The sequence below is a fragment of the Argiope bruennichi genome, chromosome 5 (assembly GCF_947563725.1).
Source record: "Argiope bruennichi chromosome 5, qqArgBrue1.1, whole genome shotgun sequence".
Taxonomy (NCBI): Eukaryota; Metazoa; Arthropoda; class Arachnida; order Araneae; family Araneidae; genus Argiope; species Argiope bruennichi.
Window position 1 is genome coordinate 112505125 of NC_079155.1, and position 19286 is coordinate 112524410.

At 30.2% G+C, this 19286-nt stretch overlaps 1 protein-coding gene across 7 annotated transcripts in view; it reads right to left on the reverse strand.

The window, feature by feature from the left end:
* Nucleotides 1-19286, reverse strand: part of LOC129968510 (semaphorin-1A-like) — a 210645-nt gene that overhangs the window by 20847 nt on the left and 170512 nt on the right. For all 7 annotated transcript variants that reach the window (XM_056082471.1, XM_056082476.1, XM_056082473.1 and 4 more), the window contains exons 4-7: nucleotides 2932-2977; nucleotides 2571-2633; nucleotides 1634-1738; nucleotides 20-107 (exon numbers count right to left, since the gene is read on the reverse strand). In XM_056082471.1, coding sequence (XP_055938446.1) covers nucleotides 20-107; nucleotides 1634-1738; nucleotides 2571-2633; nucleotides 2932-2977 — 302 coding nt within the window. The remainder of the gene's footprint in view (nucleotides 1-19; nucleotides 108-1633; nucleotides 1739-2570; nucleotides 2634-2931; nucleotides 2978-19286) is intronic.

Here is a 19286-nt window from a genome sequence, read left to right on the forward strand (position 1 = left end):
TTCTGAATACTGAATTTACCTGCAAATATAGCTGTGCTGTTATGGTTGGGATCATAAGGACAAAGACCTTCTCCTGATGCTTCTTTTACAATAGTGTAATCGGCATCCTAAAGGGGTTAAATATTTATTATCACTGAAACAAATACTAATAAAAAAAGATGATATTATCACTTACATAAAACTACAATTTCTGATGCTAAATATTGGTTTAATATTCTAAAATTGGTTTATCTATTTGCATAACACTAAGATATTTGAAAATCAGTTCAAATGAAATAACTTTTCACATATTATGGCTGCTAATAATAAAAAAGAATATGCATCTGCTGGTATTTTATAGGCTACAGTTTTACATATTGCTATCGAATTTCACACAAATGTACTTTTACAAGAGTGATAAAGTGCCTCTTAAACTATTTTTCTAAAATTTTAATTACTTAAAAGAAAGGAGAGATTTTGGTATTCACCCGTAGAAATTCCCAAAAGTATTATTGCAGAAAACTGATTTTTGCACCACTATGAAATTCAAAAAATTATAATGATAAAAATTTTTGTCCCTTAAATTTCACCAGAATGTTGACAAATTTTAAAAATAATATTTTACAAAATTTTCAAAAATAGTTATCATTGCTACAATGAAATTCAAATTGTCTTTATTATTTCATCATATAATTAATTACTTGATTTTTCTTCCTTACTGCAAAAAGATAAGCAAGAAAGATATTGTTTGTTATCTATACAATTTACATAAGGAGTAAAAAGTGGAATTATTTTATTGTAAAAATTAAAGTGTGATTTGAAATAGATTACTCAGAAGTTTAAGTTTTTAATGGCACTGTCATGTCATGGAACTCAACTTCATTAAAAAGAATCGTGTAAAAATAAATAAATAAACAGAAGCGTAAGGTTAATAATAACACAGTATTAGTGCCTACAATAATTTCATGCTTAAAAATACTTCACGAATGCTGAGTTACACGATAAAGATATAAACAGTGGTAGATTTTGACGTTTTGCAACCATAGGTAATACATATGATAAGGCACTACAACCTTTTTAATAAATGGTCAATTTATTTCACATTTCAAAACTTTTTAATTAACCTGCTAATGACTTATTTTAATGATCTTTTTTTTTTTTCATTTTAGTAATTTTGTGAATATTATATGTTTTATTAATTTATATTAAAACTATTTGTTTAAAAATAATGCAATAAATTTCTTGAAAAACTAACCAGAAATTTTAATTATTTATTTACCATTAAATATAAGTATTTAATTATTATGAAACTTTACAAACAAATAAAAATTTCAAACATATCTAACGTTAAAAATTATTATTCTATAAGACCTGTCAATGAAAAATTATATAATCAATTAATAAGTAATTAATATTCCAAGATGTTTTTTGCAGTTATTTGGAAACAGTTTCAGTTATCAAATAATTAATTATTCAAACTGAAAAGTTTAATATATATATCAACTGAAGATGTTTTTAGATTCATTAGTTTGAAGATATACAACACGTACTGAAGAATTATTTTAAATAATAATAATAAAAAAAAAAATTATGAAATATGATCTGCGACAAACTTAATAGCAACAAAATTTATTTTCTAAAAGAAATACTATACCTGTAGGTAATGCCGACAGATTGGTTTAAAGGCATTTGTACCACAAACAAGAAGGGTATCTTCTGACTTCCTAGCTAAAACTCTAATATAATTTTGGCATTCCTCCTAAAATGTTAAGATAAATTTAAGCATATTAGTAGTACAATCAAAATTAAACAAGGCTAAATTAAATCATAAAATATGCTATGCGATAATATGATAAAAGAAATTACAATTACATTTTTTTTAAAACAACAAGAAAAAATTTAAAGTGCAAATTCCAACGGAAAAATAATATATTATCTGAGTATAGAAACGAAATATTTCAAATTTTTTAATTAAAAAATATTGTAATTTTATTTCTTGACATCCATTACCCAACACTTTAAAAAATCCCCTACATTACAGATAAAGGTTTGAAAACTACCAAAGTTAAATGGGTTTAAATCGTACTCCTTTAGTTATGATTACACAGCACTTAAAGAGCTACCTCCGAAAAACTGAAGAGAATAAAAGCATGCATTAAAATATTGTAATCCTGCTTAATATTATTATTGTTAAAAAGATATTAGGAACATAGTAAAACTAGAAAATTCTTCTGTACTAGCAATTAAATAAATAAAAAAATAATAATATAACAGTTATAAAATTTATAAAATTATATGTGAAGGTATTTATAATGCTAAATCGATAAAGCTTAGGAGAATATAAATAATAATAATTTCTTCTTCATTAAATAATATATAACTATTATACCCTGCATCGTTTGGAAAGAAAAAATGAAGGAAGAACAAAAACTAACAAAAATAAAAATATGATGCCAACAGCATATATTTAAATAAAAATGAATAAAATAAAATAACTGTTGCCATGCAAAAATATGATACAAGAAATTTAAAAATGAGGAATATAATCATAAATTTACAATAATATGTAGTTAAACTTCTGATTTTCTCACCTCAGATTTTCCTTTCATTTTACACATATTGATGTCATCATCACTAGAATACCACTCCAATCTCTATAAAAAAACGAAAGAATAACAATGAAGTTAGTAATAAACTCTTTTAAGATGTTCTGAATTTTTTAACAATATATGAGAAATTTAAATATAATAATAAATATAATTCTATTCAAATATAAAGCTATATTTTTATTGAATTATTTTTAAATCCCACTAATAACAAACAGGGCTGGAATATATTTAATTTGAAATTAATTTGAAACATACAAATGAATGTAATAAAGAATTATGTAATATATACTGTACAGCATTATTATCAAAGTTCTTACTAGTAGACAATACACATGCAACTTACTTTCCTTTCTTGTAGTGTATCAAGACTCAAGTTATACACAATATTCCTACAAAGAAAAAATAGCATTGAATTAATTCCGAGAAGTAAATGTAATTGCTTAACATTTTTTTTAAAAAAAGATAAAGCAATACAGCCTACAATAAATAATTAAAGCTACCATTAATGATCAAAATAATTATAAAATCAGAACATTTTATGTATAACATGTTTAAGTGTGAAGAATATGAAAAGCGAAGGAGCTGCGCTGAAATGAGTCTTCATTTAAAATTAAGTTACATCTCTAAATGATACGATATCAATTTACATGCCAACACTTTCAGTTTCAGCAGCATATCATTGAAATTTGTATCACTATGCTTATTTAACAATGAAGCAATCACTTATTTAGAAAAGCGGTATTCGAAACAATTATACCAGTAATAGTTACAACAGTAATAATTTCAATGAATAACACCGGGGCCGCTTATAAAGGTCGATATCGTGTATCAAAACTCTCAACAGCTAAATATAACTATGTAAATATGAATTTTCATTACAGCCGATTGTATTGCATACTTAATACACTTGACAAAAATTTCTGAATATCAGTTCGGTACACTCAATTTACTATAGGAAAGGGAAAGGAGTCAACCAATGACATCGAAAACTGAGAATGGGTGTGGCTAATCAGGAATGTCAAGTCATAATTTTATAATTGGCAGAAAAGATTGAAGTATTATATAAATGAAATGACGGGTATCAAGACTTTTCAAAGGGATTACAATTATGAATAGTTATTATTCATTAAAACTAGGTGAATATTTTCTTTTATAATTAAAACTGGGAAGGAGAATACTCTGAGAGTTAATTTTCAAAGTTAAATCTATTTAATTGTTTTTTTTAATACGAACTATCTATATATTTAAAACAATATATATAAAAAAGAACGAATTAGACGCTTGACAACTAGGTTGATTTCGCCGATTTTTGTTTCATATGAAACCTGAAGATATCTAGATATGTTATCAATAGTTGACTGCCGTCCGATACCCTTCATTTTGGAAAGACATCGAAATACAAAACTTTCCTTAAGGCAATCCTTCAAAGAAATTCAAAAGCACTAAACCACAGAACCGATTTCAAAAAACTTTATTTTATAAGAAAATGTATAACTAGCTCCCAGATGCATCAAACCAAAGTTACTTGCTCTTTTCCTTCTTCCTTTTTCAAGATAAATTGGGAAAACACTAATTTGTCGTACAGTTTTTATGGGAAATCACCTGGTAAAGTTCGTCAGCCAAAACCACAGTACCGAATTTAGAAATTTTTATTTCATATGAAATATCTTGACTTCTAGATAAGCCTGTATTCCTCCATCTTCTGTTTCCGAAAGGAAAATTAATTGGTGACATAGACTGATGAAATAAATAGCAAAATTAAAAACAAAGGTAGTGATGGATATTGATGAAATTATTTGGTTGTAGAGATTGAAAGCCCAATCTAATTTTCATTTCGAATATCTCTAGAAAATGGAGGTAGAAGAGGCACACAAAATTTGATAACATATCTAGCTAGTGTTTATGGGCTTTTATATGAAATAAAAGTTGACGAAATCGGTACATGAGATAATTCAGTGATGATGATTAAGGAATTTTGTTAAAAATTTTTCCTACATAGAATGTGCAGTATAATAATGCCTTTTAATCTCTCTCAAAAATGATCGGTTTTCGAAAGAAAGATGTTACTGATTTCATATAAATTATATGACCTTTATAAGACTATTCGTATCATTGATTTCCAACGAAATAAAAATGGTGAAATTTGTAAAGTTTTTGTGCTGGCTATTTGGTTTTGCCAATCATATTAAATAGATAGATGTCCGGCGAACAAATGATCACCGAAGGTAGCTAGTTTATTTATTTAAAAAGGAAGACGAAACGGTTTGGAACATCCCCCCCCCCAGACAGTATAAAAAGAGAAAAGGGGGGAGAGGGGGCAAGACATTCGACCAGTTTAATTTTAACCTCAATCGAATTAGCAAAATATATGAATTGAAATATCTGAATACAAATACGATAACAGATAATTAGCGTCCTTATCAGAAAAGTTTAGCGTAATATCTTTGTCTTTTAATAATGAATTTATGTAATTGTGTAGTTCAGATAGATATTCATTGAATCAAATTAACTGAATTAAGTTGGCAATTAAATAAGTCGAATGACATAATAAATTTGGTCGCCATATATTGATTTTTAATTGAATTCTCAATGGTTATGAATCTTTAAAACGATGACATGTAGCTACTTTTACTTTCTCGCACGCGAAGCGTACAATCTAAAAATTCTGTAATTGACTCGAGATTTTGACAAATTTTAACGTTTCCAATTTCTTCCGAATCCGAAAAATACTTTTTGGAATAATGCCTGTCTGAATGTCGCTCTATCCATGAACATGAAAATTAAAAACACGCTGAGGAAGAGCGATGAAATTAGGTGTGTAATATTATTTTATATAATACTTCATATTTGTATATCTTGAACAAAATTTCAAAAAAATAAAAATGAGATCCGTCGAAGGGATGTCTGTCTTTCCATATGCAAGTGGAACCAGATAACTATGGTAATTCAAAACCGCAATGAGCTACATAGATGAAATTTCATATGCCGATATTATCAACAAATTGCAGGTGTGTATGTAATTTGAGATCAAATCTATTAGGGGGAGGGGGGGGGGTATTTGTTGGTCTGTGAATATGAAAATTCAATACGCATGTGATAGTTTAAAACACAATGATTTAGATAAATAAAATTTTGCACGCCATTTTAAGATCAAAATTGTAGTTCTGTGTTAACTTTTGGATTAAATCGATGTGAAGGGAATCGAGAAAGCATACTTAATTTTCCTCATTATATTAAAAAGCACAAAATGCGCATACACGCCACAGTCATGCAGAGAGGCATTCACGCATGCGGATAAGTTGCACCTTTGAGGTTTCTATACAATCCCAGTCCGCCATAAGTTCAGAAGATGCAAAAGTAGACGGAATGAAAACCGAACAGAAGATGTGCTAAATTGTTTTTAAGTATACAAGAAAATCGCGGTGCGAAAATTTCCTCCGAATTCGAAAGAAACTAGTTCAGGGGGTGGAGGGATATTTTTCATCAACTATAGTAAGTCAAAGTCAAATGTTTACAATGCAGAAATTTAAGTACAAATTTGAACATCGAGATTCCATGCACTACAGCTTACTCACGAATTCTATTGTTTTGAGTGCAAATACCATAAAGACTTCCCTGAGGTAAATACTACTATTTTCCGACATACTGCATTTTACAAAATGCATACATATGCTAGAATTTTTTTTATTTTTATCATCCAGTCTCATTAACACACACACACAAAAAAAAAAAAGCCATATCATTTCATTCAGAACACTTTCCATTCCAATTCTCAGAAACATTACGATTTCATTATAGACATATTTCACACGATGCGAACGGAACAAATAACACTGAATATTTATGAAAGTGGAAAAAGAAATATCGAACCAATTAGAAAGTTCTTAGAACACGGACTCCGAATTACCAGGAAGTAATAATCAACACATCGAGATTCCATGCACTACAGCCCAACACTTAATAGTGTAAATATAAACAATGGGAGAACTGTCATTCTGTGGAAAACGAAAGAACCCTGTTTGAGGCACTAGGTTCAAGGATAGGGTTCGGTTTCAAAGGATTAAAAAACACACACACACACGAACCATCGTTACTAAAGTGATGAATATACATGCTTAGTTTTTATTCTTGATTTTTTTTTTTTAAGGGGAGATCAAAACATCCCCACCAGGCGGTTAATTGAGCGTGGAACTTTTAGCACGAACAGCTTCATTGAAAGAGAAACAGGAGAGATCGTGGACTGAGGAGAGGAGGGTAACAGGAGGCTGAAAAGCCGGAAGTTCTAATTGGCGAGAGAAGAGGCATGATGCAGATGTCGAATTTTAAAAGAAGGGCCTTCTATTGACTATTTATAACTGTTTTCCGCAGGAAGAAGCGCATCTGGGTGCCCCCTAACTTTTGTGATTCCATCGCAACTGAAAATAATATTTGCACGAACAGTTCGAATCATTAGCATTTATTTTAACGTATATTCTAAGGTTATTGACCTTTTCATTTCTGGAAATAATACCAGATTTTTTTTAGAGAGATAAAAATCCGATTACTAGAAATTTCACTAAAAAGTATCTCTTCTATAAAGACATAAGAAGTCTTAAAAAAAAAAAAAATCCTAGCAAATCTCAGAGGGGGGGGATACTAAAAACTACTTATGATCAAGGACTACACGATACTGAATGATCAAATACTTAAATATTAAGATCTAAATTATTATTAGGGAAATTTAATCTTTTTTTTTTCCTGATCATCGTTTGGTATTAACAAATAATAAACTACACTCCTTCAGCGATCAACTAGCCCCCTTCCAATAAATAATATTAATTTAATAATGTCAACCAACCGAAAAAACATGAGAATTACAATCAGCACACCTTTTAACCAATCAGTTATACAATGCTACGTTAAATTTATCTTGTACTTGTTTCCATACCGACGGCCATTAAAACTTGACAGTACAATTTAGATATGGTAAATAATACAAATTTAATTTACAGAGGTCCTCATATTAATATTATACACCAGAGTAACATGTTTATATTATACTAAATAAATTAATATCTTACATTTCATATAGCATATATTCAGAATGCAAATTAAGAATATTAACGAATATATCACCGATAGAAATGCAAACTATATATTTTCGACAGACTGTAAATGCTATTTCTTTAATTAAAAAAGAAATTCATATTCAAAATGTTACCATAAGCAATAATTCAGAAAAATCTTTCCCCAAAAATATATAATAAAAACGTGATTTTGTATTGATGACATACCAGCTTTCATTTAAAGGTATTCTATTCCTGGCAGTCATTTTTTTACCTCATAAAAACTATTTTTACAACATACTATTAAAGTTAAGGAATCCAGTGACTAACTTTATTTCTATACTATTTATTCCATTATATTTAATAATTTTTTCCAAATTAAATTTATACGCAATCACAATACTTTTAATTGTTGAAGAATAAAAATACATAAAAATGTTTGTCAGAACACATTAGTAAATTCTAGAAGAATTCGTGCAAACGATATTCTTCTTTTAATTAAAAAAAATCAGACGATAAAAGAATTTTGCGCAAAACATAGTTTTTACATTACAGATATTAGACATAAGTATTTTACTCCCGAAAAATGTTGGATGAATCAGCTAATCCTTTTATATTAATGGAAGAAACAGCAGTAACTGTGAAACATTAATTCTTTTCAAACATTAATTCTTTCACACATTCCTCAATAACGTAATTTCATCTACGATACACACACAGAGTACACTTAGAATTTACAGAAAATAGAAAAGATTCTGATAATTATTAAAGGATATGTTCTACTACTTATGCAATATCATTTACGGGAAATAATGATTTCGCACATAAGTACACGGAATTATGTTTACACACATCGGAGAGAATATTAATTTATAATATCTGGCTGTTGCCATAGTAACGCGAAATGTATTCGCAGGTAATAGTTACGAGTTTTAACAAATAGACAAAAGCCCAGGCTCTCAGACGAGGGGGGAACAATCAATAGAAGCGCACATTATGTGTGATGAGATGGCTCCAGGATAATCCAGTTTTCAAAACAGAGACAGCCTGTTCTCAATATTTATTAACGAGGCTTAAGAATTCCGCATACACACGAGAAACGCCCTCTGGAAGCTAAGGGAGCTTGCTTAACTTTCACATCGGACACAAAGGCATTCTTGTGTGATGAATCAACAAAAGGAGGTGCGACAAAGGGGTTGCACTTTGATCTGCAGACACAAAACAGGCACGTAGTTGAATGTCAGATCCAACACAATTAGAAGGATGGATACATAGTTTACAATAACAGTGCATTAATGAAAAGTTAATATACCGCACAGCAACATGAAATCATGATCAAAGGGGATGATTTGGTTACAAAATATGGAGAAAAAAAATTATAATGGAAAAATTTTATAGAATAACAGCGTGTACTACAAAGTACTCATTCATTTAAAAATTAAATAGCTTTAAAAAGTCAATTGATAGAGGAATGAAAACAAGCGGTAGATTTATTAAGAAAGACGTAAAAATTTGATACAGAAGTTTAAAAATTAATCCTAAAACTGAAAATAGGTGGCGCTATACAGTATTTTACAAGAAAAAAAAAAAGGGCTATAAATTGTTTTGTAAACAACTGTATCACAATCGATTCATGCATATTTTACAGCTGGAGCCAGATTATTAATCAGGCAAGTTATTAAGAATCTCACATTTGTTTAAAAACATTTTCTGGGAAATTTAATTTTGTACTTTTATCTAATTTACAGGGGCAATGGAATAACAATTTATAGAATGCCAGATTTTATTATTAAAGAGTATTTAGATTGTGTTGAAATAGTTTAGTTAAATATTACTTGCAAAACATCTTGTTTTGGAGTGGAAATGATGGGGGGGGGGGAGGTCGTATAAGAATTACATTGCAAAAATACTAACAGAAAAATCATCTGTTTTATGTTTTCTTACAGCACAGAAATGGCATATACGAAGAATGAAATTTTCAGTTACTCTCCATAGTGCATCATCATCAGAAAGGATGCACAAGCATCAAAAATCGTCGGACCATCATTGTCCTCCAAAATTGTGTCTAATATATTCCACAAGAATTTATCGTAGAGAGTAAGATCAGGTGAACAGAGGCCAATCCATTGTATGTTTTATTAAATGTGGCATAATTTAAAGCAATGACTCCAATATATAAACATTTCTATATTTCGAAACATAGAAAGGCAAAAACCACTAACACATTCGATCAATTCCATATAGGAAAGTTCGGTGTTGTAACACGGGGAAAAGTGGAATAAATAGTAAAAAAACGATGACAGAGAAGGAGAAAAAATTCTGAGAAAAGGTGTCATTCGGGAAGACGCATGGTAATGCTCTCTTTAACGATAGGCGAAGGAAAACACCTCCAGAGACGACGCCCCTTTTCGCTCGGTTGTGCCCCGCCCCCACCCACATTCCGCAGAAGAATGGTACAAAGTTTGTTAAAAATATAGGTAAGAAGTGATAGCCCTTGATCAATGTTTCTTAAGTCGGTCGATTAAATTTCCATTCGATTTATTGCAATATTGAAATTGGAAAATTAGTTTAACCCTTTAAATTCAGGGGTGGGCGGACTTTTTCAAATAGCCGTTGGTGTTTTCATAAATTTGTTTCTTTTAATATGCGCCTCTTAGGTCTTAATAAAGGTGGTCACCCCAAAATGTCGTGGTGGTCCACCAGTCGATCGCAATCGATTTAATTCCCACCCCTGCTTTAACTGTTGTGCTTTTTTATAATTTAAATAGATGATACTTTCTGCTTCGAGAATATCTTGCCGATTCAGTTCATTACTTTAAATGCCTGTGGGTTATTTTTGCATCGAATTACAGCGTACTAGAATGGTTTAATTTCAGTTTATAAGAAAAGCAATAATTCGATGCACGCACCGGCACGATGTGATCGGGTCAATAAAATCACAACCCGTCCCATTTTGAAAATAGTTGGACTATTTTTTGATAGACCTGGTTTTGAATGGAAGTTGGAAGAATTGAACGATGGTGAAAAGAAGCACCTCTCATTCTTCAAATTTCCATGCCACACTATAATTGAAGAGTATCTCATATTGATGAATTAAATGCACAACAGATCTGAGAAGGTATGTATATGGTGTACCACGGACTTGAACTTGTGAACCTCCAGCCACATAAATTTACCTACCAAGCTATAAGGACAAGCGAAAGCCATTAACAGGATATCAAATTTAAAAAAAAATGGAGCATTAAACGCTAAATAAAAAGATCCAACAGCAAATAATTATGGAACGAATTTTACTGGAAACATTCCAAGTCAAAATGATTTTACAACTACATTTTCAAGCGTTGAACGGTCAGAAAAGAGGAAAGGCACAATAAAGAATTTTCAATTCTACTTGACTGCTTTGTTTGAAAAATCTTTAAAAATAGTTTGAAAAATGAAGCTTTTGACCACTTTGGATTTCCCATTCTTCAGAAAGAGTCATTACGGTGCCATACTACTATAGAGTATTTAATTAAAACTAAAAACTTAAAATAAGCAGATAATGTAATAATTTTAATGCATATATTCAAAGAGTTGGTATTTTGAAGCTATAAGAGAATGATCTAGGATGAATTATTTCATATTGAACCTGTTTATATGAAAATGATGAGACTTCAACTGGTATTGCACTCACCAAATTTCAATTTTGAAACTGTGTTTGATATACGAAATAGGATTCTCACATTAACGACGATTTTGAAATCGCAAACGTCTGGTTCCGAAGCCAAGAAAGAGCCCCATTTAATAATTCCACAATATTATACAAAATGCCATATAAAAGGATCGTCAATTGGGCCAGATTCTTTTCAGGAAAACAATTAATAGCAATCTAAAAACTGACTTTTCTTTCTTAAATTGAAACATGATCTAGTATAGTATCTTAATATACGGCCAGTATTGTGGCCGCCATTGGCGTCAATTTAAGCGAGAAGTGCCATTTTATATTCATTTCGAATATTCATTTACATTTTTTGTTTAAAATAATGTATTATTATTGGCACATTGCATTGTCAGATATAGTGCCATGCACCATTAGTGGTACATGGCCATAAAATCAAGAAACCATGCTTAAGAGCATTTTGACAATCCATTTAAATGCTCCTTTTTGACAACTGAATCCTTAAATATAAGATTTTAATGTTTATTTAAAATCTACCTACGGATGAAATTTTTATTATAAAGAATTTTATTATTTGTTATCATTTCAAGAGACATTTATGAAGATTTAAATTGAATTTTCATACCATCGACTCTTATGATAATCTGCGAATATCTTTTTTCCGATATGAAACCAAAAATCCCAGTTATCCTCCAATGTGATGAATAAAACTATTCAAGTAATGGCAACAGTATTCTCTGTATTCATGAAGCGTTATTTTAATATTTATTTTTCATGCATATTCGCTGCTTTATAAATCTTCACAGATCCATAATGTTATTCCGATATTTATTTGAAAAATTTCAGTGTATATGGATTTAAATATAAGCAGGAAGGATTTGATTTAAAAAGGAGGAAAAGATTTTATTCCCCTAAACTAAGAATGTATGGGATTATAAACTATTCGCTGAAAAATAGCAAAAGAGCTGAATTGCAGGCATACTAAAAACAGAATACACAGTGTTGTTTAACTTTTTAGAAGGTCATTTTTTCTAGCCATAAGATTGGATAAAGAAAAGTGATACAGTTAAGCTCATTAAATAAATTTAATTTAATTTGGTTAATTAATAACTAAACAACAAATCAACACATCATTTTGTGTGAGATAACGAATTGATATATCTAAGTTTCAATATTAATGAAAAATTTGTGACAACTTATGTCAATCTACATAACTTCATACAAAGACTGATAAAAATGGTGGTAAGCATTCTTTTCATAGCCATAGAAAGGGATACTTTCCTCTATACCACCATGAAAAGTCGCGCATATTTTCTAGATACGCTATTTTTTTCGAATGAAGAATAGAATTATTGATTCCACCTACATTATTTTTTTAACACAATTAGACTTTTTTTTAAATAAAATAATTAATGAAATTTCCCTCTAGTTTATCTTTTACATATGCGCTCCCACCGGAAGGAGATTCAAGAACTATCTCGCATACATGTTATCTTTTTATGCATATTTGAAACAGATGAGAGAAAAAGATTTGTTTTAAAAAATCATTAAATTTTCAACAATTGGCAACTCATGAAAAACTGATTATATTTTTAAAAATTTGAATTCGGAACCAACACCGAATTTACGAAATGCTATAATCCTTTATTAATCTAAATAGCACCAATAAAGATAACAGTTAAATAAAGAACAGAAAAATTAAGATAACAGTTTAAGCAACAATGAGAGCATCGTTACTTAAAGGATATATTAAGTAGCAATTTCCCAATAAAATGTAATATTGTCCCATAATTTTTTTTAAAACCACTTTTCGAACATTTTGCTTCTACCAATAAGTGCTCTGAAATAGGAAATAAAAATTTAATACAGAATTTTTCCTCTACAGTCCGCTGATAAAACAATATTTCAACGACAATTTGACTGATTTCCCAAAGCATTATTTTACAAATGCCAATTTAACTTTTTCTTTAAATTTTAGCATGTACGCGAGAACTTAAAAAAAGAGAAAGAAAGACAAAGACTGAATACTTTGTTGCCTCATTTTTCTTTGAAAACAAACGCTTTTGGAAATTCTTTTCCGTTAAAAAGTTTTTAACGAGGTAAAGAACGTATCACTTACACATATCCTACTGCCAGAACCCATTTACTTCCTCATGATTAATGGTAGGATCAGGGCTGGGAATTAGCGTTGTTTATAATTTTTGCTCTAAGTATTAGAATGTAGCAAGGCCAATTTCACGTGTAGTTAAAGTAATTACAAAAAGTCAATTAGCTTCTAAAAGGATAGGCTACTTAAAAACCTGAAGCGATATTTTCCGCCACTTTCTCTTTTTAAACCAATTTCGCTCTGGTCAACAAAACATTCTGAAAAATGAGGTATGCATGGAAAAAGCAAATGAATTATTTTGCCGGAGCAGTAGTTAATCCGTTTAAGATAAAATAAACTATAGATTTATTTACTCTTTTATTTTCGTTCTTTTGACAGGAAATCGTTTCGTTTAGTTCCTCTCACAGAAAACAAAAATTAACAGAAATATTTATCGAAAAGTATTCTTTAACTCGTGTCACAATGGTCTTTACTTAATGGCTTCGAAAACAAATTCAAAATAAAATGGAAACTGATGGATCACGTTCATTTTCTGCTTTTTTAAAACATAAAAATGTTTTAAATTTGCTTAAGCTTGGTAGAATATTAAAAAAAACTGGTTAAAATAAAAAGTCTCTAAAAATATAAAACTAAATGAATTAATAAGAAGGTATTAAGGCCTTTTTTTTATGTTTTAAAAAGAACACAAAGAATTCTTTCTTTTAAAGCAATTTTGTCATTTTTTTAAAAGATATATTTTTTTTAAATGCATTTATCTGTTGAAGATTTTATATGAAGCTGTAAAAGAAAATTTGAACGTCATTAGAAGTCTGGAAACTAGAACTACAAATACATTCTTTCACAAACACTAATCGGCCATTCAGCAAAAATGACTACGAATATTATACCTTACTTTTAAAATTTTTATTGGATAATAACAAATTATTATATTAAATTTCTTTTCTTCCCTCGGCAATCAATTTTTATTTTCCTGAGCATTTTTACCTTGGAGATTAAAGATTATTTTACAATCGAAAAAAATTGCCAATAGGAAATAAATAAAAATCTTTGGAATAGGATTTAGATATTTTGCGACCCTTGCTAATGCACATTATGAGATTAAAAAAAAAAGTCAATTTAATTTCTACATTTCAATTTAATCAAGGATTAATGATTTATTGGCTGATTTTCGCATTTTTGCAAATGTTTTATTTATTTATTATAGTTATGCAACATTAACGTGCATACATAATTATATTTAAGCAGACATTAGTTTTTTTTTTAAAATACGTAATTATTAAATGAGTGTAAGGAAAGATATAAAAGCTTGAACAATTTTACTTCACACAGTATTACTATTATCCTAACAGTTTATAATTCAGAAATTTGCGTTCTGTTAAAAAACATTTGTTTCTTATTTAGGATAATACCTTTTTAATCAATTTTTTTCCCGTCGAAAACTCGCTATTAGAAGCTCTGATTAAAAATTTTGCAAAAAAAAAAAAAAAAAAAAAAAAAAAACGCACCCACCTTATCTTTGATTATGCAATATACACGGATAGGATTTAAATCTAAGAGCAATTAATTAACTATACTTTCTTTTTATTTTCTTTTTTTGACGATGGCGGTGAAATTTGTTTCTAAATTGCTTTAGTCAGTAAAATGATTCTGCTACAAAAACGTACGTTTAAACCGATCCAGTAAGAAATGTTTAGTTATATTTTTGCAGTCGAATAGAAACCGCCACCACACGACCCCTTACCCTTAGGTTACGAGCCTTTTTGTTAAGAGACCGCAAAACTCATTTTTACTCGCAAGTCGTTACTTTTTAATGTCAACAACATCATTAGCAAATGTGGTGCAGGTTTTTATTTTTTAACTTTATTCCAACACCACAGCGAACAGGAAACACCCTCACAGAACAAACAGGGACGTAGGGAGTAATAAAAATATTTCTTTCTTTTTTTTTCCCTCGGCAGCACGTGCTTTGTGACTTGAACCACTGTGACTCGAACAGTAAGGCATTTGTGGCCGTTTTATTTATTTGTACTTATTTTTTTTATTCATTGGGTGCGTTTTCCGGAGTTGGCAACCCTCCAGGATTGGAGAAGACACGCGACCTTAATCGACGTTCATTGTTGTGTCTTTCCGGAGCACATTTCTCCCCCCCCCTTTCCCCTCATGCGTCCGAACGGGCATTCGATTCTTCTACGAAAGTATTTTTTTAAGGGTAAAGTGATTTCCATCTGGTATCATAGGTACAAAAAGTACATTTGTTTCCGATTTTTTTTATTGTTGTTGGAAACATCAACACGAGTTTCGTTTATATGAGCTATAACCTATTTGGAAACTGATGCATAAAGATTTGGAGGAAACATGCTCTTAATGACACTGGTTAAGTTAACTTACTAGTTGTAATGTAGTTTGTTTTTTATTTGCTTTACAGAATACATTTATAAGCTTCAATCACATTACTATTATACAGTTTGTAGAATATATAATCCACTTCCCATTTCTCAGAGATTCATGAATTTTTTTCTTCCTTTTTTTAAAGACTAGGGCAACAAAAACTATTTTATCCTTATGGGTGACATAATATTACAGAATTTTTTTACTTTGTGCATTTACATTTCTCCCACTAAACCTTTCAGGTCATCTAAGAAAAGTATCTTTTTTCACTTTCTCGTATATAAAAATTGAAAATAATTTGAAAAAAAAAAAAATCATCCTTTACATCTAAGTTATTATCTGGCAACATACATTTTTGATGTTAGATACTTACTCAAAATTAGGGCACGAAAATCATTCGGCCCCTAACTTTTAATATATTGCAGTTATAGAAAAGTTGTAAATAATTTGGCTAATTGGGAATATTTTTCTATCTTCAATATTAAGAAAGTTAAAGCGAAATAAAAATTTCAACCCCATAGAATTTCCCTCTTCCTTTGAGCTAGATGGGTGATTTACGAACTCCTTCGAGATTTTTACATTTCTAACAACATATTCCATAGGTTCTGATGGTTCTATAGGTTCACAAGCGGATGTATATAGTATTGAACTCTGCTTAGATTAGTAGATTTTAATTAACTTTTGACCGAAATCCATATACTGAAAGTATATTTGACTGAGTGCAAAACGAACACTATAAATCGATAACTACAAAAAGAGCTTAATTTGTAAAATTTGAAACAGATTTATTGGGTTGGCAACTAAGTAATTGCAGATTTTTTTTAGAAAATCAAAGACAATTTTTTCATGGAACTAAATAACTTTATTCTGTAATGTATTGTCCATTTTGATCAATGATCTTTTGCCATCTTTCAGGCAGCATCATAATCCCACGTTCATAAAACTTCTGATTTTTATTAGCAAAAAACTGAATCACGTACGATTTGACATCATCATCATCATTATTGAAATTTTTACCATTCAAGGAGTTTTGTAAAGATCGAAACAAAAAGTAATCAGATGGTGCAAGGTCAGGACTATATGGTGGATGTGGCAAAACATCCCAACCAAGCTCCAATAATTTTTGCCGAGTGAGCAAAGATGTGTGTGGCCTTGCATTGTTATGATGGAATACAACACCTTTTCGATTTGTCAATTCGGGCCGCTTTTCTTCAACTGCATTGTTTAATTTCGTTAGTTGTTCAATGTAGACATCAGAATTGATCGTTCGGTTGGGTGGTAAGAATTCAAAGTAGACAATTCCTTTGTAATCCCACCAAACTGATAACAAAACCTTCTTTTGATGAATATCAGCTTTTGATGTTGTTTGAGGCCTGCAACATCAAAACGGCCTGCTCCACGATCTTTTCCGCTTGATATTGTTGTAAATAACCCATTTTTCATCGCCAGTTATCAGTCGTTTTAAAAATAGATAATTTTCATTACGTTTCTTTAGCAAATCGCAGCTGTTAATGCGTTTCTTTCAGTTCGTGAGGAACCCATGTATCGAGTTTTTGAACATAGCCAAGTTGTTTTAAGTGATTTTCAATGCATGTATGTGATACATGAAGCTTCTCTGCAATCTCACGTGTTGTACTGTGACGATGCGAATCGATTATTGCTTTGATTAGGTCGTCATCATCTTCAACTGGACGACCAGAGCATTTTTCAACTTTGAGTGAAAAATCACCAGAACGAAATTTGGCAAACCAATTTTGACACTGCTGTTCTTTTAAGGCTTCGTCATCATAAACAGCACATAATTTTTTTATGAGCTTGCGATGCGTTTTTCCCTTTGCAGAAATAAAAAAGCAAAATATGACGAAAATGTTCCTTTTGATTTTCCATTTTATAACGAAAGCCAAACGAAAACTACGCAACCGATCAAAAAACTTATTTTACTGATTGACAGCTGAATTGCCAACTATCAAATAACAAAATGTGTTTTATATTTGTACTACGTCTGCAAACCTAAAAATTCAACTGAAACCATCTATGAGAGAAATCCGCAATTACTTAGTTGCCAACCCAATAATATTTTAAAATGTAGAACCACATCCGATTTCGAACTAAATCCGGCATAGATTCGACCGTCAATCGACCTGTACATATGCATAACAATAAACATGACCACTCAAAGACGCAATGACTTAAATAATAGAATTACGGCATGTGATCTTGCAATTAAAATTGTAATTCTGTATTAAATTATGCTTTCATATGGTTCATATGCATATTCAATTTGTTCCGATAAGTAAAGAAACATAAAATGCAAGCATGCGGGACTCTGAAAATAAAGTACTCATAGTGTTCACTGTCTTTAACAGCCCCACAAATTTTTTTTGCGAGAAGTGGAGTGGGGGGAGAAGAGGAGGAATAACATGCTTATTAAGGAATATGCTATAAGGTTTGGGGGGAACCGCTTCCACTGGTTATTCACTGTTGCAATTTCCTTTCTCCGTTAAATTTTATCAGTTTTTTTTAAATCAAAATAATTACTTTTTTAAAAATTATAAATGTTGGAAAAAAATATAAGAAGCTTCCGCGATCTCAAGTAGGGTAGAAATCTACAAGATAAGTCTTAGATGAATATTTCCCTGATTGCCGACAACAACCTTTTGAGTTTTACAAACCAGTATGAGAGAAATTTATCTACTTTATTTTAATTAAACATACAAAACCTTTGCAAAAATCAGAATCTAAACAAAGATGATAAGAAATACTAAATATTTAATTACAAATATTTCGAATTTATGTTTGAGATCTATGCCAGTTAACTATGTAATTTAGTAAATAAATAAAAAAGGTGTTCATTAAAATATAATTTGGAGAGTGGAAATATGCACAACATAATTATTTTTAAAAAATTTTAATTAAAAAAAAAAAAAAAGCTATGTGGACATTTTTTTTTTTTGTTTTAACTCCTGAAGATGCAATGTGTTCGTGACATTTTAAAATTAAAAACTGTTCATTTTTATACTAAGATGATTTTACACATCTGAACAAAGTGAGATCTGTCAAAAAAACCTTTTCCTTATCTAGGCTGGATCATGAGACATGTGAATATTTTAATCTATCAATAAACAAGTGTTCTGAAAGCATTCCTTAAACTGGATAGATTTTAAAAAATGACCAACTTCGGTCCAACTTGTTGAAATACACAGGTTTATACACACATACCATGATGCTATATATAAAAGATTTAAAGGAAATTAAACACAACCAATAATCCCGGTGAACCAACTTGTCGCCAAAGGCGGCTAGTATCTATTAAATCCCGAGGGGATTCTCATAGTCAAGAAGAAGGGGTATATAAAATAAAGGCGGTAAATAAACTGAGTGAATAAAATTACTAATGCAGGTCATTTTTTCCCTGAAGGTCAATATTTGCTCAGCAGTTTATAGGAATTAAATTTCTTAATGAGGCAGCAATTAAGAGAACAATACTATTGGGACAACAG